This window comes from Chaetodon auriga, chromosome 5 (assembly GCF_051107435.1).
Source record: "Chaetodon auriga isolate fChaAug3 chromosome 5, fChaAug3.hap1, whole genome shotgun sequence".
NCBI classification, from domain to species: Eukaryota; Metazoa; Chordata; class Actinopteri; order Chaetodontiformes; family Chaetodontidae; genus Chaetodon; species Chaetodon auriga.
The window spans coordinates 20,849,289-20,872,654 of NC_135078.1; the positions used below are offsets into that span (position 1 = coordinate 20,849,289).

Below are 23,366 nucleotides of genomic sequence, written 5' to 3' on the forward strand. Positions count from 1 at the left end.
TTACTGACACCCAACAATTCATCGCAGTTCACACAAACTTTATTTTTCTGGCTTCAGTTCACACAAATGCAGATCTCTTCGAGGAACCAGAAACAAATGTTAGATGTAAAGGTGAGAAGACGTCTATGAGTGGAAAAATTAAAAGTTTGCAGAGTCCAACAGGAAAGAATGCATAAATCAGCTTCTCGATGCCTTTAAATCATCGATTTCAAACGAAGAAATCAGAAAACTGACAGCCTAACGTGCTTTTCATTAGAGACTGATCCTTAAATATAAACAGAAATGCTTTAAAAAAATGAATAAAAGGAGCATTAATCAGTGTAAACATACATTAAATGTGCAAACTATTTGGGACATCCTCGTTCCGTTGAGTTCTTATGGCAGATGACACAAAACATTCAAGTCGCTCACAAAGTCGTCTGCTTCTCTTTATGTCTCCTTTGTGATCAGCATGCATTTAAGAAGGCGAATTGGAGGTACTGGCTTTCACCTGGATTAAACTTGTTAGTGTACATCAAGGGTACACGTTCTGATAACTCTGTACCTTCACTCCCGTACGGTTAATCACAGGCCACTGCTTGGAATTACGATATAAATCAGCTTATTGAGGCAGATCACGACATCTTCTACTTGTTGATTCCCAGTTTCCTCTGGAAGGCATTCCCGTCTCCCTTGGTGGCTTGCTGTTGGACAAATGGAAGTTCAGTTTTAGATAAAAGGGAACTGCTTATTTCACAAAATTATACCTGAAACCGTCTCCTGTACCTTGTTGATATCTTTGTGTTTTTCTCGGCTGACAATCTCCTCTATGATCTCTCCTTCTCCTCTCACCAATCTGGAAGAAAACACAGATTTCTTCAAGAAGGCATAAAAACCTGAGCTGTGGAAATGGTTACAGGAACAGTTCCTGAGTACATTTGGAGAAATGCTTGTGCAATGTGCAAGAAAGCATTATCAAAATTAATTAAATAATGTAGATAAAGAAGTAAATACTCAGCTTTGGGGTTAGACTGAGACAGAAGACGAGTGATCATCCTGTGAATCTCAACGGGTAAACTGTTGCTTTGCACTCACCTGTTCTGGACTAAAAAGAAGTAGAACATACTCTGTAGGTCTGGCTTACCTGGTGCGTCCGGTTTCTGGGTCCAGCACCCTGCGGATCACACTCTGTCTGGCCTCGTACTCCTCTTTGGTGAGAGGCCTCTTAGTGGAGAGCCGGGCCTTCTGCTCATCCGTCATCACTGCAGAGGAACACAGAGTATGATGGGAATTCAATTTATGATTGCGAGTGGTTCTAAAGAAAACTGGGCTGGGCATTTTTATTTATTTATTTTTTTCCCCTAATTCCTGATTCTAATTCTTCTTCGTCAACAGATAGAATGAATGTTATAATGTAATGATACAGTAGAATTAGAAAGACATATCGGTGTCCTATTAAAAAGGGTTAAGTCATGTGATGTCCTACCAGGTCCGAGCTCCACTGCCCCCTCATCACTCTGCCACACCTCCAGGAAAGACGGAGGTTTCTCTGCTGGAGGACTGGTCAACAACGCCTCTGCTTTCTTCTTCTCCTTCTTCTTCAGCTTCTCTTTCTTCTTCTTCTCCTTCTTCTTCTGTTTCTTCAGCTTCGCCTTTTTCTTCTTCATCTTCTTTTTCTTGGCTTTACTTTTCTTCCTCTTTGCCTTCTCATCGCTCGACGAGGATGAAGAAGACGAGGAAGAAGAGGTGGAAGAAGAAGAGCTTCTTCTGCGCTTCTTTCTCTGTGTTTTCACATCTGAGGGAGAAGCAAAGAAGAAGTTCGACAGAGTTCCTGGACACTAAAACTTCCGTTGCTGCCAAAGCTGATCTTTAAAAAAAGTCCCAACCTTGAGTCTTGTGTGATGCTTTCTTTGACGATCGGCTTCGACTCCTGCTGCTGGATGAAGAAGACGACGAAGAAGAAGAGGACGAGGAGGAGGACCGTCTCCGTTTCTTCTTCTTCTCGTGTTTTTTCTGTCTGTCAGTTGATCTGCTGCGGTCCATCACCGAGACGACAAAACGAAGAGAAGTCCACACAGAAGACGTGGTTGAAGATCATAAACAGTAGTGAGTGTGTTGCAGCAGACAGAGAGGACTGGCTTTACCCGTACACGGAAGTGTGCTCGTCTTCAATTTGTCTCCGTCGGCGCTGGGAAACACATGATTAAAGGTTCCTAGTTCCTACTGAGGTTGACCCGCCATATGAACATGGTTTGAATATGCTTCGTGATGTAAGTAAGCATATTTACTCAAATACTGTGGTACAGTTTTGAGATACTTGTACTTGACTCAAAAAATAAGTTATGACGTATTAGTTATTATCACGCATATGGAGAGTAAAAATAAAAGTACATCAGTATTATCAGACAAGCGTTTTTAAGGTATGAAAAGTAAACATACACATTATGTTATAGTATTGGATTTTTATTGCAAAGGCATTAACATTTTTACGGTTGGTTAAACTGCTCGCAACTCATCCACACCGAAGCAATAGCCTGTAATGAGAGGGGCAGTTTGTGATCTAGGATTTTAAATAGATCCATGGTGGTTACGAGGTCTCTGTCATGCCAAATACCAACATCTGGATCGGAGGGTGTAGACATGAATAAGTAGCTATTTAATACAGGCTCTAGAGGGCAGTCAGTTATAATGATAGTGCCTGAGAAGTGAGTTATATTTGTAGTAAGTGTATTAATGTGAATATGATACTGCAAAGAGAGTATGCATATGAAATCATGGCCACTGGTCTTCACTGCTAAGAACAAACAATCTGTGAGCGCAGACAGAATCAACATGAGAAGATCTTTGTAATATTTATTTCAAAGTTTTTACAAAGGCAATTGTGAATCTTTAAAGCTTGTATATTGATAAAGATACTTGTTCCTGATGTTGTTAGCCCTCATCACTCTTGGTACATAAGGCTAAACTAATGCAAGGAAACACAACAGACAGGCCTCAACTGCTCTGTTCACCAGCATAGAGTTAAATACTGTGACCTGCCACCATTCATGTTTAAATATTGTGTCACTGAAGCAATAAATAAAACAATCGTTCAAGATTCCTTAAATCTCCCAAGAAATACATTGCAAAATGATAAATACTGAAAACCCTGTTACATAAAATAAAATCCACATGAGTGAATGTAACAGTCTAAACATGGCTGGACTTAAAGTTGGGGAAGGTTAAAGGTGTCAGCAGGACGACAGCCTTAAAGCTATCATCTTTCAAGTCTGTGTGCAAGGGGAGCTCTTCGGGTAGCCCGGAGTAAAAAACGAGGGGGTTGTGGTGTTGGGGAGAGGGCTGGAATGTGTCACTGTTGCTGGGGTTTTCTTCGGCGCATTAGGATGCAGCCGCCATGCGGATCCTCTCTGGGGGATACAGCAGAACGTTCTTAGCTGCTTTGATAGTGTTCTTCATGAGCATCGCCACAGTCATGGGTCCCACACCTCCAGGCACAGGGGTGATGAAGCCGGCCTTCTGTCTCACACCTGAATGTAGACAGAAAAGTATGACGTGACAAACGCATGACACTGAGAATGTCCATTAAGAAAAGCTGTCATGTTTGCTGTCCAGCCTTACCTTCAAAATCCACATCTCCAACCAGCCTGTTCTTTCCAGTGACTGGGTCCTGAATTCTGTTTATTCCAACGTCAATCACAGCTGCTCCCTCTTTGATCATGTCTGCGGTGATGAGGTTTGGAATCCCTGATAGTTCAGTAAACACGCAGAGCAGTTAGATAACAGGGGAAAAAAGGTCAGTCTGCTTTAATTCAACAGTCATAGTCAGATGTGGGCAAACAAACTGCGGCACGAACCTGCAGCAGCCACAATGATATCAGCGATTTTAGTGTGTTGGCGAAGTTGCTCCTTTGGAGTGTAACGGTGAGAAATGGTGACCGTGGCATCACCTGAAGCAGAAATGACATTTAGTATTCATATCGTACACATTCAAACCCTCTTATCTTTAAACACACAGATGCACTGTAACCAACCTCCAGGCCTCTCGTGACGGCCATCTGTGTGCAGTAACATGGCGATGGGCATGCCCACATTCTTGGAGCGTCCTGCAACCACGACATTCTTCCCAAGAGTAGGAATACCTGGAGGACGAGAATTCGGGTAGTTAGTTTTGACTGTTTGTTCCATTGGATATCACCCCTAAGAGGAGGTAAGTGGTCACTCCTTTTACCTGTGCGTTTAATAATTTCCCAGACTCCCCAGGGAGTGGCAGGAAGCATGGTGGACTGATCCAGGCACATGCGGCCCACATTAACTACGTGGAAGCCGTCCACGTCCTTGGTAGGGGACACTGCGTTGCAGATTGTGCGCTCATCAATGTGTTCTGTCAGAAAAGACAAGTCAGAGTCAGGACAATTGGATCTCAAATGTTTTGTTCAGGAACACAGATGAGTTTGTAAAAGTTCTAAAATGCAGCTTATTTAAGCATATGGATATAGCATGGATGACACAAACAGCACACAGGAAGCCCTCCATCGATGCATGTTTCTCTACACTCATTGTTTATCTTTCTATTCCACTGCTCCAGTTTCTCTGTACCTGGCAAAGGCAGCTGCACCAGCAGGCCGTCCACACGATGGTCTGTGTTGAGTTTGTCGATCAGGTCCAACAACTCCTCCTCACTGATGTCTGAATGCTTGAGAATTGTCTCACTAGAGATTCCTGTGGGAGGGTGAAGTGAGAAACCAAATCAAAAAGTAGGGCAAGCGTTCGTTCTTTTGTTGTTACAGTATAATGTAGGATAAGTGTGTGCACACATACACGTGAGGACTGGGGGAGTTTTTTTCTTACCGACATCAGCGGCAGCTCGTGTCTTGTTCAGGACGTAGGAGTGACTGGCTGGGTTGTCTCCTACCAGAACCACACTCAGGTGGGGTCTCCTGTTGCCCGCTAAAACCCATTTCTCCACATCGCCCCGGGCCTCCTCTCGAATCTGCCGTGCGAGTTTCTTTCCTGAGATGACCACCGCCTCCTGTCTGAGAGATGGACGTAAAAACACTGGAGTCAGAGGACAAAGAGTCGCTAACTTCCATTATAACAAGCGGTGCTCTTATTCAGACCAAGACATATGGGGCAGATGTGTCACTCTCAATCTAGGACTGCAGCAACTGTCTTATTCACACAGAGCTCAAGTTTTGTTGGGCAATGTCCTGCTCCATACAAACAAAAGAAAACAAAGCTAATAGTTGAACCTTCTTCCTACTTGGTTTTCTGAATGATCTTTGCAGCACTACTCTAAACTCACTTGCTGGCTCTTGAACAGGACTTTTGACACCAGAAACCTGTAACAAATTTCAACCATTTAGCCTGGCCAAGCACCAGTCCCAGCCTCTAAAATTAGACACGGCACAACTCCACCTGACTGAACCATATGTTCCATGACCACCAGTACTGTCAGTCCAGTATTGTGTTACAGTACTTTAAATGGTACAGTTGGCGTATAATTGTTAGAACTACGCAAGAGAATTCAAAGGAAGGAAAGCAGCTGTTTACCAGCATTTTATTGCCAAGTAGTCAGAGGCACCTGAGGGCACAAACTGAAAAAACATTTCTCACCGTCTAACTATGCAAACTGGGTTGATGTGTTCTGCTGCTTTGTCCCAGTTTCAAAACCACCAAGAAAGTTATGCCTTATATAACAACAAACAGAAAGCTGTGGCTGATAACTGAAGAGTAATGAGCCATCAACAGTGATGTAATCACCCTTTTATCGTGCCCAAACTAATTAAACCTCACAGAAAAGTGTCACATCTTTGGGGCAAAATAGGGTGAGACCATGGGGCCAGTGTACCAGGTCCCAGAGAAAATGTGTCGAGATTACAGAAAAGTAAAGCCGGCCTGCTGCCTTTTGAAATGCATGGGCACATAGTCATGTTAAACAGCCCATGTTAAACGAGATCCCCCTTCTGTTTTTCTTCTTTTGTTATTGTTTTTGACTCGTGTTATTCGTTTGTTGCGGTGTGCACTTTATTGATAAGTCTGGAGAGTTTGAGTGTAATTCATTGTCTGTAAAGTTGTATGTACAGTGTGATATATGATAATCACAAGTCTTGCATGGGATGTCAAATGATCTGTCTTGTGGCTCTGGAGCTGCAGATCATGTGCAGCCAACACGAGGATCGGGATTTTAAGGCGTGTGTGCAACATTAATTCATTAGATGTATCTCAGTCATGCTGCACTCAGCACGTTTTCAATAAATGTCTGCACGGACTGCTGCAAATTTGCAACCTGTATGCTGGCATGACCTGCCAGAGACGACGTGCCATGCATTAGTTTAGTTAACATCAGCGTGTCCTCCAGGACAGAATGGCCTTAATGCATATGCATGTCGTTTCCTTGTTTGCACACCAACACCTCGGTCTGCAGCTGAAACCTCGCTCTTCAGAGCACAGGGTGCAAGCATTCAGACCGATTTCATCAGCCAGCCTGCCGCTGCAATGTTACCGGCATAACGCTAGGGGCGCACTAACGTGAGCAACTGCGGACATTTAGTTCAATGTGATCAAACAAACCCCCACAATAGAAAGCAACATCTTATCGATGCACACATCGTAAAACAGAAGACCGGCAAGTAATTAAATGTGGAACCAGAGAGCCAAAGCTATTTACTAATTAAAAGAATGGCGCCAAACATGTCGTAAAAGTGGCCGTAAATTTCCCCACATGACATTAGATTTCAGCGCTGATGGCCGCACTCACCTCGGGGCGGACGTGTGCAGTTTACAGACTTGATGCTGGGAGTGTTGGCACAGTTTCCTGAGAGTCCTGACCGCTGCCATTCTGACCGGCTGAGAGGAGAGGAGAGGAGACACCACGGCAGATTACGAAACACACCACAGCCCGGGCTGACAGAGCGACGTCTGTGAGAGAGGAGGAGGCCAACGGAGGCTTTTAACACCTCCCCTCCGTACGTATGGAGCTGCGTCACTGTCATCTGCTGCCACACCTCTGCTCTATAGATAACCCTGTAATTTTCCTATGAAAAGCACTGAGCCCACAGCAACAGGGAGGGTCGGAGTTTATCATCAAGACATGCATGTCTTTTTAACATGTCATTATAATTATACAAGGTCTTTTCTCATATTCTTCATTGAGCTGTTTTAATCTATTATGTTCCGTGATCTATCTGTAAATGTAGTTATTTTCCATGATGCGTGAATTACCCTGCTGGGGGCCCCAAAGGCAATCTTTTCCTGCTGAGCCTCCAGCCCTCACTGTGTATATACTGTACCCTGTTGCCGCATGTACAGTGCACATGTACACAGTATTAGTGAGTACTTTTTGTCCATCTGTCGAGTTCCTTCCAGTCTGAATAGGCATACATTTTGGCTCATTTGCATTTAATAAACACGTTTAAACTTATTATTGGGTAACAAACTTAAAGTGTACTTTCAGTGTGAAAATGTGTTTTGATGTTCTTAAATTACATTAGTTGTTCTACTAAGTTAAATTCTACAGTGTGTTAGTGCGTTGTGAATTTTGTTCTATGTAGATATTGGTAGTAACAAAATTCAGCCGGTAGGGGGCGACAGTCTGCCTGTCTGTCTTCTACCGAGAACCGATAGAGGAAGAGCCACTGTGGGTGCAGTTCATGTTAGCCTACGTTACTGTTAGCAGGCATAGCTGACAAGCGGCTCATAGTGTCTAATAGTAAAACAAACTTGAGTTTACTAAACCAGGGTAAGGAGTTGTAACCGAGGCTCTCCGACGACTGCTTCGCCAAGATGAGCTTCCTGTTGTAAGTAAAGTTAGCAGTCGCTGGCTGAGTTATAGCCACAGCTTGCGGTTATCGTTAGCTACGCTTCTTCGAAGTTGCACCAAGGGAAGTAAGTGGCGATAAAATAAGGCACCGTTAGAGAAAACAAGTCCGTTAACTGCATTGTAATCACAAGAAATTTAGGGGAAAACTTGAACCACCTTCTCCTACGCAGGGTCGTCTGTGAGCTGTGCTTATTTAAAGGGTACCTGCACTCGCTAACTGTAACTTTTTATAACAAGTTAAGTTGTAATTTGGCTAGCCTGATTATCGCTAGCTCACGGTTGGTTAGCCAACTTAGCTTTTATAATCACGTTTTAATTTTTTCAGATAAGACCAGACATGTTACTATTAGTCATCATCCACACCTTTTCTTAACCTCGTAGCTGGACGTCGAGCAAAGTAATTAACTGTTGCTGTTGTTTACAGTGACACTCTGGGTCTGTCACATTTCCTGTCTGGTGCACTAAGTGGGTGATCGCCATAATTTTATTTACATGACACACATTATACAGTCACGCATCTGTCACACTCTAAACAAAGCTGCCTTGACAAATGTTGCCGCGATCACACATCACGAGTATCGTTTCAGCATCAGGTTCATAGATGTTCATAGATAATGTCTTCCTTCAGCTGCCGATTGCACAAACTAGACAGGAAGAATCCTCACATGTGAAGGCCCCAAGAGCAGCATCTACTCCCACACAAGCCTTTTAAAAACGTCACTGTCCTGCCAGCCTACAAATAGTTGCTTAACGTTTATTTCTTTGTAGTGGCAGTCGCTCATCCAAGACCTTCAAGCCGAAGAAGAACATCCCAGAGGGCTCCCACCAGTATGAGCTGCTCAAACACGCCGAGGCAACGCTGGGCAGTGGGAACTTGAGACAGGCTGTCATGCTGCCTGAGGGAGAGGATCTCAATGAGTGGATTGCTGTCAACAGTGAGTGGATGCATACAATACACCTATTAATAGAAACCATCACTCAGTGCAAAAACTAGCATTTAAAGTCTCCAAAAATATATGATCTTTGTACAGAGGTTGAATATTTTGTACTACCAAGTGAAAAAAGAATAGAACTATCGCTGAACAAACGCACACAACCAAATTTGTCAGTTGTTGTTTACAATTGTACATTTATGGCTGTAGATAATGGTTTCTAAAAATGCAGGTCACACACTGGTACGTGTAGAAAAATGACACTATTTAGTTTGTTATTGTCACGAGCCTGAACAGGAACTATAATCAACCCTTTCTTTCAGCGGTGGACTTCTTCAACCAGATCAACATGCTGTATGGAACCATCACCGAGTTCTGCACTGAGACCAGCTGCTCTGTGATGTCTGCTGGACCAAGGTAAAAGCCAGTTGTGTCCTTTTCTATGCATGCAGCTGGTAGGTCAAGTCGATTCTCATCATCTGTGATGTGCACTGCTGTTGTACTGCCTGATTGCAGTGGGTGATAATGAGTGTCTGAGGCTTTGTTTTGCATCTGGGTGGGATGAAGACATAGGAGCGTTTTCAAAATGTACACGTTACATTCTCACTTACTGTATTACTTCTTTGAAAGTGCCATTCTGCATACTGAGTACTTTTACTCTTGATATTGTAAGTACATTTTACTGATAATGCCTCTGTAAGTGCTACTGTACATATATTTAAAAGTATTTCCACTTTTACTAAAGACAAAGATTTGAGTACTTCCTCCACCACTGATTGTAACCATGTAATCTTATTTAAAACATGTCTTATTGCAATGCAGTTAACAGGTCAAAAATGAGCTAAATGTCAACTGAAACGCCATTGAAACAAAGGGAATATTCAGGCTGATGTATGCGTTTATGTAATTATAGGAAACAAGGAACTTCACAGGCGTTGGCTGAGACACAAGATGTGTCAAGCAAAGCTTTAAAATGCTTTAAAGAACATTACAAAACATGACCAGCACCTTCAATAATGGCTCTTTTTATAGCTCTACATCACAGTGATACAGTTCTTCATAACACACCTACAGTAATGTGATTTAATAAAACAATCGTTAATAAATGGTTGGTTGAGTCAGCTAGCGAACTTGAAATACGTCATCTGAATGTCATATGAGGGAAACAGGAATTAAAATTTGCATGTGGTCGCTGAAGAAGCTGTTTAGTTAGAATCTAGATTTGACACTTCCTCTATCCTCTCTCCTGCCAAGACTGTCTGTGTTCATTCCGTAATCAGGAGGAAGAGACCAGGGTTCACTTCCTGTTGACATAGCCGCCATCAAGAAAATGACTGTAGATTTTTGCATTTCCCCCTCCTGCTCTTTTTTTAGCTTGTCTACACCCCTCATGATGTTTTCATGTCCGGACAGAAAGGCGGAATGAGTGCATGCTATTTGCAGAGTTTTCATGTTCATGTCTTATATGTCCGTCTCTGGTAACTAATGAATCAAGTCAATAAGGTGCCAATTGATTTTGTTCCTTCTCTGTAGATATGAGTATCACTGGGCTGATGGCACCAATATTAAGAAGCCTATCAAATGCTCCGCGCCCAAGTACATTGACTACCTGATGACCTGGGTGCAGGATCAGCTGGATGATGAGACACTTTTTCCCTCCAAGATTGGTGAGTTCTGATCATTCATCATCATGTTCAGCAGTTTAGCAACAGTCTAGACTCTCATTGGTTTGTCATTTGATATGTACATGCTTTTTTGTGGGGATCATATAAAGTCTTTTTTCCTCAAGTATTTGTATGAAATGTGTTTGACTCACCAAGAAAAAAGACAACAAACCTGTCACTACAGGTTCTGGGGCTGTGCACGTACCAAGCATGCGTATGGTATTAGGACAGTGATATGATCTTTATTGTTTTGGCTTCCCGTCAGCACATTGGATTTGGAATGAAGCAATGATTATGCGATAACTGAGATGATTTCAGATGTTTGAAACTGTTCACATCCTGAACAGTGTAGCACTCACAGCAATTTCATGTACATATTCCCCTGATTTTAGTTGCAGCAGGAAAATGATCCTAGACATACAGACGGGGCAACCAAGGGCACATTGTAATGTTATTGACAGTCGAAGTGAGTTACCGGACTTCAGTCCAACTGAACTAAAAATACAGCCTCTTAACAAACTTCATTCTCACTCTGATGTGCGCCGAAAGGCTGATTTGAGGTTCAAACACCACATGCTGTTCTCTTAACATCAGCATTTTCCACCACCCTCTGTCACACAGGAGTTCCCTTTCCAAAGAACTTCATGTCTGTGGCCAAAACCATCCTGAAGCGTCTGTTCAGGGTTTACGCTCACATCTACCACCAACATTTTGACTCTGTGATGCAGCTGCAGGAGGAGGCCCACCTCAACACCTCCTTCAAGCACTTCATTTTCTTTGTTCAGGTGAGATTATCCTTGTACAATGTAGGGTTTGTGTTTTTAAAGCAGCAGTCCAACATGTCCTGTAATCCATATAAATATCCTGCTTTGGAGTGAAGTTTAAATGCTGCTCCTTGATGACCTCAGTGATCAGCATCAAAGCAGCAGACGTGACTCTGAAGAGAGGCTGTTCTGTTTCCGTGTTAAGAAAAAGATAACAAGACATCTTAAAGGAATGTGGCAATGTGGCAAAGGAATGTGGTTTCATACATTGTACATAACACCCTGCGATGCGTCTACCAGATGTCATTTGTTATGCAAGCATTAAGGTTGTATCTGCAACAGTCACATGTTTCAGCATAGTCACCATGGGTGTTTTACATAAGGAACCTGTGCATGAAAGCCAAAAATACTTGAACTAACAGATGCACCCAGCAATTTTCTAGATCACATGTCTGAAAGTGGCTTAAGAGAATTTAACAGAGCAGGATTTCTGCATGTGTGGTGCGATAAATGACTTGTAAGTTAGTTGCATTGAGTGATGCATTACACTGTCCTATTTATATATACAGGACCACAACAAACAAACAAAGCTTAAATAACCCGTCTGATATTAAATGTTTTGTTCTTGCAGGAGTTCAACCTCATCGACAGGCGAGAGCTCGCTCCCCTGCAGGACTTGATTGAGAAGCTTGGATCCAAGGACAGATAGACCTTTCACCACTTATCTATCTTTTTCAACAGTTTCTTTTTCTCCTTTGTCCTTCTCTATGACCTCTGCTACCTCTATGACTTCTAGTCTCAACTCTTAATATCTGTGCCTTCCTCCTTTCATTTCATGAATGTGTGTACTGTACTTTTCCTTTTTATTCCTTCTGTTGTCTTTCATGCCATCTTTGAGCCTTTTTTCACATTTTGCTACTCTAGATCATATAAAATAGTGTAGTGTAGTAAGAATATTTTTTCACAGGACTGTAGTTATTGACTCTGTAAGAGCAGCCTACTGAATTTTATATTGGACCAAGGACATTTTGAGGTTAAAGTGAAAACCAGCTTTTTTCCATCAGAAGTTGGTGTTTAGTATTTTGATGGTCTAAACACTTTTTAGTTATTGATAGGCAGTTTTCCATTTGTTAACTTTTAGCTTTTGTAATTACAGTGACTGACCAAATATCCCAATCTAGGCTTTTTTTTTTTTTTTTTTAAATGTCTGTCATTAGTGTACAGTGGAGAGTTTGTGGACAGTATTTTCAGTCCTACACAAAGGCAGGCACAAAAATGCACCAGTATGTAGTACATAGCTCTCTGTCACATGCTGGTTGTGTATTTGACATCCCATGTATGCTAACATGCTTCCTGTTGACCTGCTCTTTGACACAGTCACATGTGAAGATATGCAGTGATGGATGATTATGACATGCCTTTGTTCTTGCCCTACAAAAAACACCACCATCAGCTGCATTATAGCTATTTAAATGTGGGCATGCAATATTGTGTTTTGCACATTTTTTGGCTATTTTCTTAATTAAATTAGTAAATTGAGATACGTGTTGCTTCCACTGATGCTTCCAAGCTGCTCGATAGTTATTATTCAAAGCCACTTAAGGCTTTTATAATCACAGTCCCTTAAAGGAGTTGTATAGTAGAAATCATCCTGTAAACAGCAAAAATAGTCGAATGTGAATTTTTAGTTTTACTGTCATTTTAGTTCATTTCTGTGGTGCAGATTAATTGTCGAGCCCGGCATATTTGATCTCTTAATACTGGTACTTTTTTCTTTTTTTCTTTCTTTTTTTTTTTTTTTAAACCAAATATTTACCCCCCTAGATTGGAAAATAGAGCAATTGTTGCACCTGTGCACAATAAGTATGAGTGACCTGAGATATACTATGTAATTTTCCACAGATGTCTTTGTAAGTCTTGGTGCATGTATCATGGTCATTTTGTGCTTAACACTGGCTACAACAGCAGGGCTGTTTGTACCGCCATCCTTTTACAAACTAATGCAGCTACTGTTCCTGATGAATGTTTTATTTGGCAAACTTTGAACAAGGGAATTGGTCCATAGCGTTCGTCATGTTGGATGTAAATTCATATCAGACAATCATGTAACCATTCAAGACCTGTTATATAACTTGATGCATCACTGAGAACCAGCCAATGTGAGTGGGTCCAGTGGAGTGTTCATTTTGTATGTACCTCTTTTTATGAAGTTGAAAACCTTTCAACGATGTGAAAAACCATGTTTAATTCACTTTGACTGTGATTTATCCATTTTTAGGCCCACAAGTTGCCTGGGAAAAAAAATCTAACCAGCAACCATTAACTAAATCATCCGTAGGCATATCAATATATTTTGCAAGACCGAGTTATTTTAAAGATTTTATTTGAATATATCACGAGATGTTTCTTTCAATCTCACCACATATTTTTGAAATGTATTGCTTTTTCCTCACAATTATGTTTTTAAACTTTGGCATGGAGTTACATTTCATATCACATTGTAAAATAAATTGTTGACTTTACCTTTTCAATTAAGGAATAAGGGCTTTGAAATGAATTAAAAGTTTTATATATTTACAATAATGGTCCAATCATTTGGTGGTCATTTTGACTGGGAGGAGGCGCGAGGATGTATGTACTGCATCCAAAAATTCGCTGTAAATAAGATCAGTGTTTTATCTGAACAAAACTGTGCCTTACAAAATGAAATTGATATGGCAGTATTGGTAGATCAAAAACTCAATAAACACTGAAAGGACAATGCTGTGTTGATTTTCCTTTGGCAAGCATAACGTTTTTTAAACGTTTTAAAAAATATACATTTTATGAAGTTGTATTTGCATTATGTGCTTCATAAACATAGGTGCTGGTGAATGCATATTGGCCAAAATGGACTCATTCTTACTTCCGTTGCAGACCGGAAGTTAAAAGACGAAGTTACGGAATCTGAATATTTTCTTGCTTCGATCAGAATTGTGTACATTTTTCATAAATTTTTCATAATTTTAAATGAAACCGTGGTGGCAATATCAGACATCAACCAGAAATTAAAAACAATGTGTCACCCGAGACGTTTCTGCAAGCGCACGGTGTTTACTCAACCAATCAAACCCGAGCGTGGACGACAGGGAGAAATTTTTCCCTTATGGCTGCCTTACAGTGACGGCTAACCCTAAACCTCTATAATATATATAGAAATTACAAATACAAATCACCATTTTGTTTACTACATTTAGACTAGATGCAGTATTATAAATCGTTTAGGCTCTGCCAGAGTGAAAGTAGGTGGCGTGGATGTGTATGTACGTAGACAGCCTGAGAGACCGAACTCGGGGGTCACTGTCACGGACAGTGCAAAGAGGAAATAACGAGCCGTGTTTTTACAGGCTAACATCAAGTTGTTAGCCGTCGTCTTCGGGCTTCTTGGTTATAAATTCTTCAGCAGGCAGATAATTGACTAACGGTAACAACACCGGGACTGTCCCCGTTTTGGTTGGACCAGACAGCAGGAGCTCAAAACCCGAGACTACATTAGCTCTCGGGCTTCTTTGTAAAGAGCGTCTAAAGTTAGTTAGCTAAATTGACGCAAAATACTTGGTCGCTACTAACAGTGGATTTTATGATAAACTACGTAGCTAGCTAAAAGCAACACGGCTAACATTGTGCAACTTCTCCGAGGAGGTTCGAGATGCTTGCCGATTGAGGTTGACGGGGACTGTCCTTGTTAATCCAGGCCACTGTTAGCTAACGTTAGCTACTTTCCTGGAAAGACTGGGTGAGCAAACCTGGAGAGCTGTCAGCCAGTTTCATTTGTTGACGACAGTGTTAGCTACGTGTACTCTTTACTTCATCCTTGGCTATTAATGCGACTATTTTTAAAATCAGCTCATTAAACAGATTTTTGAGTCAGTTTAATAACTAAACGCCAACGAAACATTGACACCACTTGTTGAACTAACTAATAACAAATTCTTTTCTGTAAATGTATATAAACAAAGCTTGTTTACGTGTTATCAAAATTAGTAAAAATCACCAAAACAGAGCTAGGGTCAGTGTCGTTTTCTCCTGACGTGTCAGCCAATTTGGTTTGTGTCACTAATAACTAACTTTACACTTTGTCCACAGGCTTGGGCTAAAACCATGGCAGATGAAAACACACAGTTCTGTGGCAATTGGTAAGTATGTACAAGGCACATTAAACGACCAGTCAATATAGTATGGTGATGAAAACAGGTATTTATCATTTTCTTTACCTGCTTAGCAAACATGACATTCCAGAGGCCAATTTCACTACCCATGAGATCCACTGTAGAAGAAACATCGCACTGTGTGATGTGTGCCAGGAGCCGGTGCCCCGGTCAGATCTGAATGAGCACAAACAGCAGGAGCATACACAGGTAAAGTTTGAACAGCGGGACTGCAGACTATAACATAAATCCTGGAACAGATGTGTGTGGCTTTTAAGGGCAGATGTTATACCACAAAATGGAAAAATGTGTGGTATTACATAACCTGGAAAAGTATTTCTGAACAGCTATTCTGTCCAAACCCAGGAACCAGTTTACTGTGAACTGAAACTGAGTCCTTGTGCCCCAAGGCGGTGGAGGGAACTCTTGCATGTTGTGGACATTTTAGAGTCTGCTTTCTAATTATTTGCCATTTGTTTTTACAGAAAGTACATGTATTGTCAATATCACTTACTGATGTTTGTAACTTGAACTGGCTAACGCAGCCTTGGCGTAGAGGAAAAATCACGTCAGAGTGATTATATTCTGACCTCAAATCTTCACCCCAAGTGAAAACGCTATAAAGGAAGCAATGTCAGACTGAAACTGAATGATCTCAACTTTAAAAGCATTTTCACTTTCATTTCAGATTACGTGCAGGTGTGGTTTGAAGATTGAGAAGAATCATTTTGATGTTCACCAGGTATGTATTTTATGTAGGATATTTTACTTTCTTTATGTAATCCTGAAATTGCGTTTCTTCACCAGTGTTGTCTTTTTCAGAGCTCTGAATGTTCTCAGCGGCTGGTCCCCTGCCAATACTGTGAACTGGAGATTGTTTACAGTCAGTCCAAAGAACATGAGGATTACTGTGGTACACGCACTGAGCCCTGCTCGCAATGCAAGTGCAATGTGATGTTGAGGGAACAAGCCGTGCATCCAGTCTTATGTGGGAGCCTTACACCGCCACAGGAGAGGAACAACAGCCGGACAAGTCGCAGTCCAGTAGACCCACAGTCTCCAGGACCATGGTTTGAAGCCCACTCCATCCGAAATCTCCTACGAGCCCAAGAGAGAGGTCCAAAAAATAACAACATCAGTGCAGCAGAACAACAAGCCTTTCCCCGGCCATTTGTTTCCAGAGTGTACAACACTTCAAGGGGACCTCAAGGCTCAGGAGACTTGAAGAATACTGCTCCGAGAAATTCAGCTTTTAGCCACTGTGAGTTTATGACTGACCCATTGATTATTACATTTCCCGTGAGGGCAAAAGTGCCCACCAGGCTTAATTATGTATTGGACATAAAAGTACTAATTTAGCTTGAAAGAGCCGGATAAGCAATTTATAGATGCCCTGTGGAGACGTCTTGCAAACAAACATTATGTTTACATGTTTAACAAACATGGTGAATGCATTTCCTTCCCCATAAAAACATTTGTTAAGTTTGTTTTTAAAGAATATTTTAAGTGTTTTGTTGCTAGCTGTCTGCTTCGATACTGCCATTGAAGGTGCATTGTTAAGCATCTTTGTCCATTGTATCACAAACAAATAAATTGGGGACCTATTTGTAAAAACCTTGCTTCATAGCACTACTAGTGGTCAGATACTCCACAGGGTACCTTTAACTTCAAACTCGCCTATAGTGTCTTAAACTAACTTCATATCTTCAAAATTGCTCAATATTTGATTTTTGTTGTTGTTGTAGTGCTGGAACAGAGTGATTTTCTAACGAGCAGCAGCAGTAGTGCATGGCCACAGAGTGAGCTTCCACTGGATGAGGATTCATCAGGCCTGGACTACATGTTGGCTCTCAGTCTGCAGAGTGATGGAGAATCAGTGGCTGGAGGTGTAGAGGGCAACCTGTGGAGTGGTATCTGGGACCACAAGATTGGGAAGACGTCTAACTCCTCTGTACATTCTCCACTCTCTCCACCCAACAACAACTACCCAAACTTCAACACAAGCACAAGTGCAGTCCAGGACCATGATCAAACAGGTAAACAGCAAAATTGGGTGAATTTGAATAGTTCAAGTTGTTGTTTTGTCAATTTGTTACTGATTTTAAATGATGTTTATAGATACTATGCTGCCTTGTGAGTTTTGTGAAGAACTGTTTCCTGAAGAGGACCTCATTTTGCATCAGGTCAGTGATGTGATTTTATTCTTTTGGGTGCACAGTTGTTCAGGAGATTGACTCGTGATGCTAGATTTTTGTGTCAAACAGGTAACTAGGTGACTGAGGCATGATGGGATCTAAATATGCAAACCACAAACCTGCAAACTAAAAGGCCCTCGACAAAATGGGGTCACTGTGCTTAAAGAATCCTGATTTAGACAAAAGCACTACATTCAATGTAAATTGAGAAGTGGACTTGTGCAGTCTTTGCTGTCAGTGATAATCTTCAATTTAGGTGATTTTGCTGCTTTTCATTGTCACTTGGATTCATTAATTTGTTGTTTATATGATATTTTCTATCCATCATTTACAACTGATCCCAAAAAAAATCAGGACTCTGTGTAAAACATGAATGTTTTGACATATACTCAACTGAAAGCAGTACAAAGACAATATATTTTATGCCTTTACTTCATCAACTTTATTGATTTTTGTAAATATCTGCTTATTCTGAATTTAATGTAGCAACATGTTTCAAACAAGTTGGGACAGGAGCAACTAAAGACTGGGAAAGTTCTGGAATGCTCCAAAAACACCTGTTTGGAACATTCCATAGGTAAACAGGTTGATTGGTAACAGCTGATAGCATCATGATTGGGTATGAAAGGGGCATCCTGGAAAGGTCGTTCACAGGCGAGGAGGGAGCGAGGTTCACCACTCTGGTTTTATTTCCGTTTTGCACAACATCCCAACTTTTTAGGATACGGGGTTGTATATTTTTGTACAATTTTCTTCTTTAGCCTTGTAACCAATAGATACCTTTGATTTTTGGACTAAAGAGCTGAATGTTGCTCGTGCTTTGAGAATATGTAATATAGGTACAACACTGGAGAAAAGGAGGGCAGACAGTTTGTAATTCCAGGTCAGTGCATCATATCTGTATGCATGACAACATGGCAAAAGTGACAAATACAACCCGACTCTCTGCCCACTGAATGTAGGACTTGCTGATATTCTGAAATATTTTAACCTGATTTCAGACCCACTTTCAGTTCAAGTTACTGCACTGTTGGAGAAACTTGTTGTGACCCACTTTAACATAGATTTCAACCTCTTGTATATCTTCTCTCATTTCAGACGGGGTGCAGCCCTGCTTCCGCCTTTGCATCTTTCAGCAAGCAGCCTGCGTCTCCACCTAGAGAGGACAGGATGAGCAGGAACGCCTCAGGGCTGATGCACAGCCTCCCCGACACACTCGCTTCAAATATTCCCACTTTCCCTCGGTCAGTGTCCCCGGCCTCCTACAGTCCTCCAGCCAGTCCACTAGAGGGCGACGTGGTCATTCCGTGTGAATTCTGTGGCGTTGCTCTGGAAGAGGCTGTCGTCTTTCACCATCAGGTATGTCACTAATCAAGCTAAGCTGGATAGCCGGTCTGAAAGTATTGACATATTGTGAATTATTTTGCGGGATTCCTTAAAATTACGACAGTACTCTTTGCAATGAAATATAATCCAAATATGTTTTCGGTAGAGATAATTTCTGAGTTTGTGTCCATGACTGTTTGTAATTGCACAATGGCTACTTTAATATCTGGTGAAGAGACAACTGTTGAAATTAGCTTTTTGACACATTTACATGTGTTCATCGATGTGTATTGTCTCCTTGTGATATTTATTTTTGTTTGTGATTTTACCCCTAGGACAAATGTGACATGCGTCCTCAGACTTCCCATCCACTGAACAATCTCACTAAAGCATCTGTCAAAAAACCACTGGGCCCTGCTCGAGACAGCTTTGGCCAGATGTCTCCAGATATTCAAAGGAGAATAAAGCACCAAAGTAATATATAGAATTTATTTTAAATGTTTCACAAATTTGAAAAAATCAGATGAAAGCAAATCAACAATGCAGAAAATCAGATTATACAGTTTGCAGCACAAACATGCTGTTGTGTCTTGGTTTATTATAGGTACTGTTACTGTGAGGGTGGAAAAAATATGAAAATCACAATCTGTGACATAAAAATAAACATTATATGTACATAGCTAGTTTGTCTGACTATTTTGTTTGTTTGCTTTATATTTTGAATGTTTTTTTAATGTGTGAAGGGTTTTCTGTGCTCACTGTGTGTATTTCTTTGTGTTTATTTACACATACTGTGTGTCCTGTTCCACATATAGCTGACTTCTTGGAGGACTTTGGATATGACAGGGACACACCACCAGGACAAAACCTAAGGGAATGGCAGAGAGGCTACATTGGACTACCAAGTCAACGGAAGACGTCCAACTATGGTGTTTCTGTAAATGACAGACCTCAGTATGGCAGGGAAGCAGAAGGGGCTCAGTCATCTGTCTGTGACACCGACAAGTCTGGTTCTGCATTTGTAAAGGGGTAAAAGCAAAGACTCACACCATTTAGAAATTCTGATTCAAATAATGGTTTGTCCTTTTTTATTCATGGTTTTTTATTAATGTTCTGATTTGTCCACCAGACTTCATCAACCAGAAAATATAGAAGGGAGAGGGAACATAAGGAATCCAATGACAAAGGTACTTCACTTCAGGCGTCTGTGTGTCTTTCTCTTTATATCACATTCTGTTGTTCAGTGCGATGAATGCATTTTCTGTAGGGTTGATGTTAATGCTTTGTTTGTATGTGGTCCTAAGTAGGTTTTCTCCATGTTCTTTTGTCCTTCTGAGTTTCCTCTCAGTATACAGCCGCTGTAAAAGGTTTACTGGCTCGAGATATTGTCACTTCTGCTTAAATATTTGATTTTCCATTTCAGGCCACTTACATATTTCTGTGTCTGTTAAAGGATTTTCAATTGTGTTTTTTTTTCCATTTGCAGTTGCCCAAGAAGCAGAATGAAGAGCAGCAGGAAGAGTGAGAGCAGGAACATCTGGAGAAATCTAAAAACCAAATCTCCTCCTCTGCTTTTCATTTATCTTTTTGCACACTTTTGAAAATGAAACATATTCGTATCTGAGAAGTGCCTGTGTGAGTATCAGTACCCTGTAGTTCATATTTTGATGTATTTTACTATTAAAGTCTAAGCAAGTAATTTGGTTTATTCATGCATATCCTGTTTTGTTTTTCTTTGTATGTCTAACAACAAGCCTTAACAGATAAATTATAAAATGGATCTTATTTGTGCTGAATTGATTTGAAGTTTTTTTTTTTTTTTTTTGTACTGTACAAGGCGTGTCATGGCTCATTAAGAACATCAAACACAGACACATGACTTTGTCGGTGTGCATTTGTCTGACTTAATCTTTACCTTGTTTCTTCAGCCAAGGACATTGTGTTTTCACTCCTGTATGTTCTTCCAGGATTCTTTCTTTTTGCATCTTTGTGAACCCTAAAGCACTTTGATAGATTATTTTGTTTAAAAAGGGCTTGAGGAACTAATTTGATAAATTTATGCATCTTTGACCAAGAAAAAAAAAAAACTGTATTATTGAACATTTGTCTTTTTATACTGTTGAACATTTGTCTTTAATACTCTTCAGTAATATTTAGGTTTTTTTTTTTTAAAATCATAACTATAGAAACTATATACGTTTGTGGTGTTATGATGAGATGGCTTTTGAAGCCTGTCCAATCTTCTTTTAAGTAGTGTGGAAAACGCGTGCTGTTCGTCTGAATAGGATTGTAAGATCGACAAGATTTATTTTGTGTTTAACATAGAGTCCACTTTAGAAATACATATGAAATAGGCAACCTTGTGCTACAGACAGTTGAGAGAGAGTTTGATTAACATCTGATCAAGATCAACTCATGAAATGGACTGAATGCACTCATCACACATGGCTGACTGTTCCTGTTTGAGAACAACCGTCTTGATGCTCTTTGTCTTGTGTGGCTATTAAATGTTTAATGAGAACATTTGTGGGTTCAGTTTGTCTTCTGTGAGTGTTGTTTTATCACTCTTTATACATCTAGCTCACCTTACTTCACCCGTCATGGTACCAAAACCCTGCATAAGGCTAAAAGATCTATTGTTTAAAAGCTCTTGTTGATGGTAGTCTTTGAAAAATGTTCCTTGTTGTTAATGGACTTTTTTGCTTATGAAGAAGTTCTGCCTGAGGGGGGCACTGGAAGTAGTCCACAAGATCATGTCTTCAAAACCACACCAGTGTGATTGCCTTTGAATTAATACCTCTGTCTGAGTCACCTTAAAACAGGGAATGGGACAAATGGGAACTGTTCTTTATAATATACTGCAGACAGAGCCGTGGCTGCCATTGACCACACTGAGTTTGTTTTCCTTTCTGCTCTCGTCAGTGTTTCAAATTCCAGTATGTTCACACTTATTTAAAAATTTTAATTAATACTTTGAGAACAATTAAATAAATACTCTATTTCATTACCACAAGTCTCTTCCTGCTTTGGGGATTTCAAACAGCATTTAGACACTGGGAGATCAAATGTGATTGGTTTGTTTTCCAGGTTTTTAATTTCCTAATACTCTAATTAGGTACTAGTTATAATTAGAGACAATTATTTAGTTATTTGTGTTGAGCCGTTGTTAATATAAAAAAATATATATGTATTTTTTCTCTTTGGTGTCTGAGTGGTGGATGCCACCAACGGAAACTACTAGAGAGGAAATGACAAAATATAAATACATGAATGGCTGCTGTTGAAAAAAATGCACACAACAGTATTAAAAACGGGGTCTGATTTCATGAATGTCTTTTAAAATACCAATATTTGAGCTGAGTAGGGCTTCGGTGGCTGACAAGTGGCACTAATCACCTCCCATACATGGTCGCTGTTTTGTGCCTTCCCGCAGAGCGGCGCGCTTTGAATGAGCGTCGGGAGACGCCGGGGCGAGGGGCGGGGTTACACCTTTCAGTGGGAATCCTCTGTTCAAAAAGCTCCCAACGTCCCCTTGAAAGAGAGTGTGGGCCTGTTTTCTGCTTCCACGGCAACTCCAGAGCCGACTGAAGAGGACCGGAATATGCTCTCCGTGAGGCGGACACGGGTTAATCATCGCTGACTGAGAGGAAGTTTCTGACTTTGGCTGAAGATTGAAACAGACTGCGCTTAAAAAAAAGAAAAAAAGAAAAGGCACCCAAACTGCTACAAGTCGTGCAGGTGGTAGACCACACGTTGACCGGGGGAACCAGATCACAACAAGACTCTCCGCCCAGACCTTCTCGTCTCACCTGAGCCGGACAGGACAGGTTGACATGTCTCTGGAGAGTTACTCGGCGCTGGATGAGTCCTCCCTGCGAGCCCTGGTGAGTGGATGAATGGAGATGTCCTGGAGTGAAGCTCCATGCTGTTCATGGAAGTGGACCACTGTGGTGTCACTGCTACCTGCCTGGAAAACAGGGGGGTTTATATTCCTATAAGTCTGTGCAGCCAGGCGTGTAGCTCAGTTCAGAATCTTTGATTTGCACAATACTGCACCTGTGCATCAAATGTTGTATCAGAGGTGTTATTAGGAAAAGTGAATTAATTTGTTTTTTATACTGGTCTGAATATGTAATTGTTACTACATATTGCATATTTCAGTGTTAGCCATACTACTAAAACATCCTTTTTCCAACTCATCAGAATGACATTAATGTTGTTTTCATGTCTGTCCTTGATTATTCATACATGACAGTTTGATTAATCCATACAAACAGAGATTCTTGAAGCCCTCTGCGCCGTTACAGACTGTGGTACATCCTCAGTGCAGAACACTTAGTCAGTCACCCGCAATTAATGAGCAACTACTCTAAAAACCATTTGTTTCAATCTTTTTTTTTTTTTTTTTTTTTTTTACACCATTGTTTCATTTCTTTAGGTATTTGACTGTTGACGGGACAAAATGACATTCAAGGAGATCAGTTTGGGTCTTTTAACGGT

The 23,366-nt window shown here is 40.8% G+C and overlaps 5 protein-coding genes across 5 annotated transcripts in view; 3 read left to right on the forward strand and 2 right to left on the reverse strand.

Annotated features, from left to right (window-relative positions):
- Positions 1-17: 17 nt before the first annotated feature.
- Positions 18-2,149, reverse strand: arl6ip4 (ADP-ribosylation factor-like 6 interacting protein 4). The gene is made up of 5 exons (XM_076731338.1): positions 1,866-2,149; positions 1,466-1,774; positions 1,124-1,241; positions 766-835; positions 18-683 (listed from the first exon to the last, which is right to left on the reverse strand). Exons 1-5 carry the CDS (start codon positions 2,020-2,022, stop codon positions 627-629), a joined length of 711 nt encoding a protein of 236 aa, XP_076587453.1. The 5' UTR covers positions 2,023-2,149; the 3' UTR covers positions 18-626.
- Positions 2,150-2,806: 657 nt separating this feature from the next.
- Positions 2,807-6,920, reverse strand: mthfd2 (methylenetetrahydrofolate dehydrogenase (NADP+ dependent) 2, methenyltetrahydrofolate cyclohydrolase). Its single transcript, XM_076729744.1, has 8 exons — positions 6,737-6,920; positions 4,828-5,012; positions 4,576-4,698; positions 4,208-4,360; positions 4,011-4,118; positions 3,834-3,926; positions 3,598-3,723; positions 2,807-3,506 (listed from the first exon to the last, which is right to left on the reverse strand). The coding sequence occupies exons 1-8, from the start codon at positions 6,814-6,816 to the stop codon at positions 3,358-3,360; spliced, it is 1,017 nt and encodes a 338-aa protein (XP_076585859.1). The 5' UTR covers positions 6,817-6,920; the 3' UTR covers positions 2,807-3,357.
- A 667-nt stretch (positions 6,921-7,587) lies between these two features.
- mob1a (MOB kinase activator 1A) lies at positions 7,588-13,919 on the forward strand. Its single transcript, XM_076731619.1, has 6 exons — positions 7,588-7,775; positions 8,567-8,733; positions 9,054-9,147; positions 10,264-10,397; positions 11,016-11,179; positions 11,790-13,919. Exons 1-6 carry the CDS (start codon positions 7,762-7,764, stop codon positions 11,865-11,867), a joined length of 651 nt encoding a protein of 216 aa, XP_076587734.1. The 5' UTR covers positions 7,588-7,761; the 3' UTR covers positions 11,868-13,919.
- A 580-nt stretch (positions 13,920-14,499) lies between these two features.
- trafd1 (TRAF-type zinc finger domain containing 1) lies at positions 14,500-21,387 on the forward strand. Its single transcript, XM_076731719.1, has 12 exons — positions 14,500-14,933; positions 15,284-15,333; positions 15,420-15,555; positions 16,034-16,087; positions 16,168-16,606; positions 17,091-17,381; positions 17,464-17,528; positions 18,639-18,899; positions 19,202-19,340; positions 19,682-19,895; positions 19,996-20,053; positions 20,353-21,387. The coding sequence occupies exons 2-12, from the start codon at positions 15,299-15,301 to the stop codon at positions 20,389-20,391; spliced, it is 1,731 nt and encodes a 576-aa protein (XP_076587834.1). The 5' UTR covers positions 14,500-14,933; positions 15,284-15,298; the 3' UTR covers positions 20,392-21,387.
- A 1,023-nt stretch (positions 21,388-22,410) lies between these two features.
- Positions 22,411-23,366, forward strand: part of smtnb (smoothelin b) — a 49,120-nt gene continuing 48,164 nt past the window's right edge. Inside the window, 1 exon segment of the mRNA XM_076730812.1 lies at positions 22,411-22,750. Within this exon segment, the coding sequence (XP_076586927.1) occupies positions 22,700-22,750 (51 nt within the window). The 5' untranslated portion in view covers positions 22,411-22,699.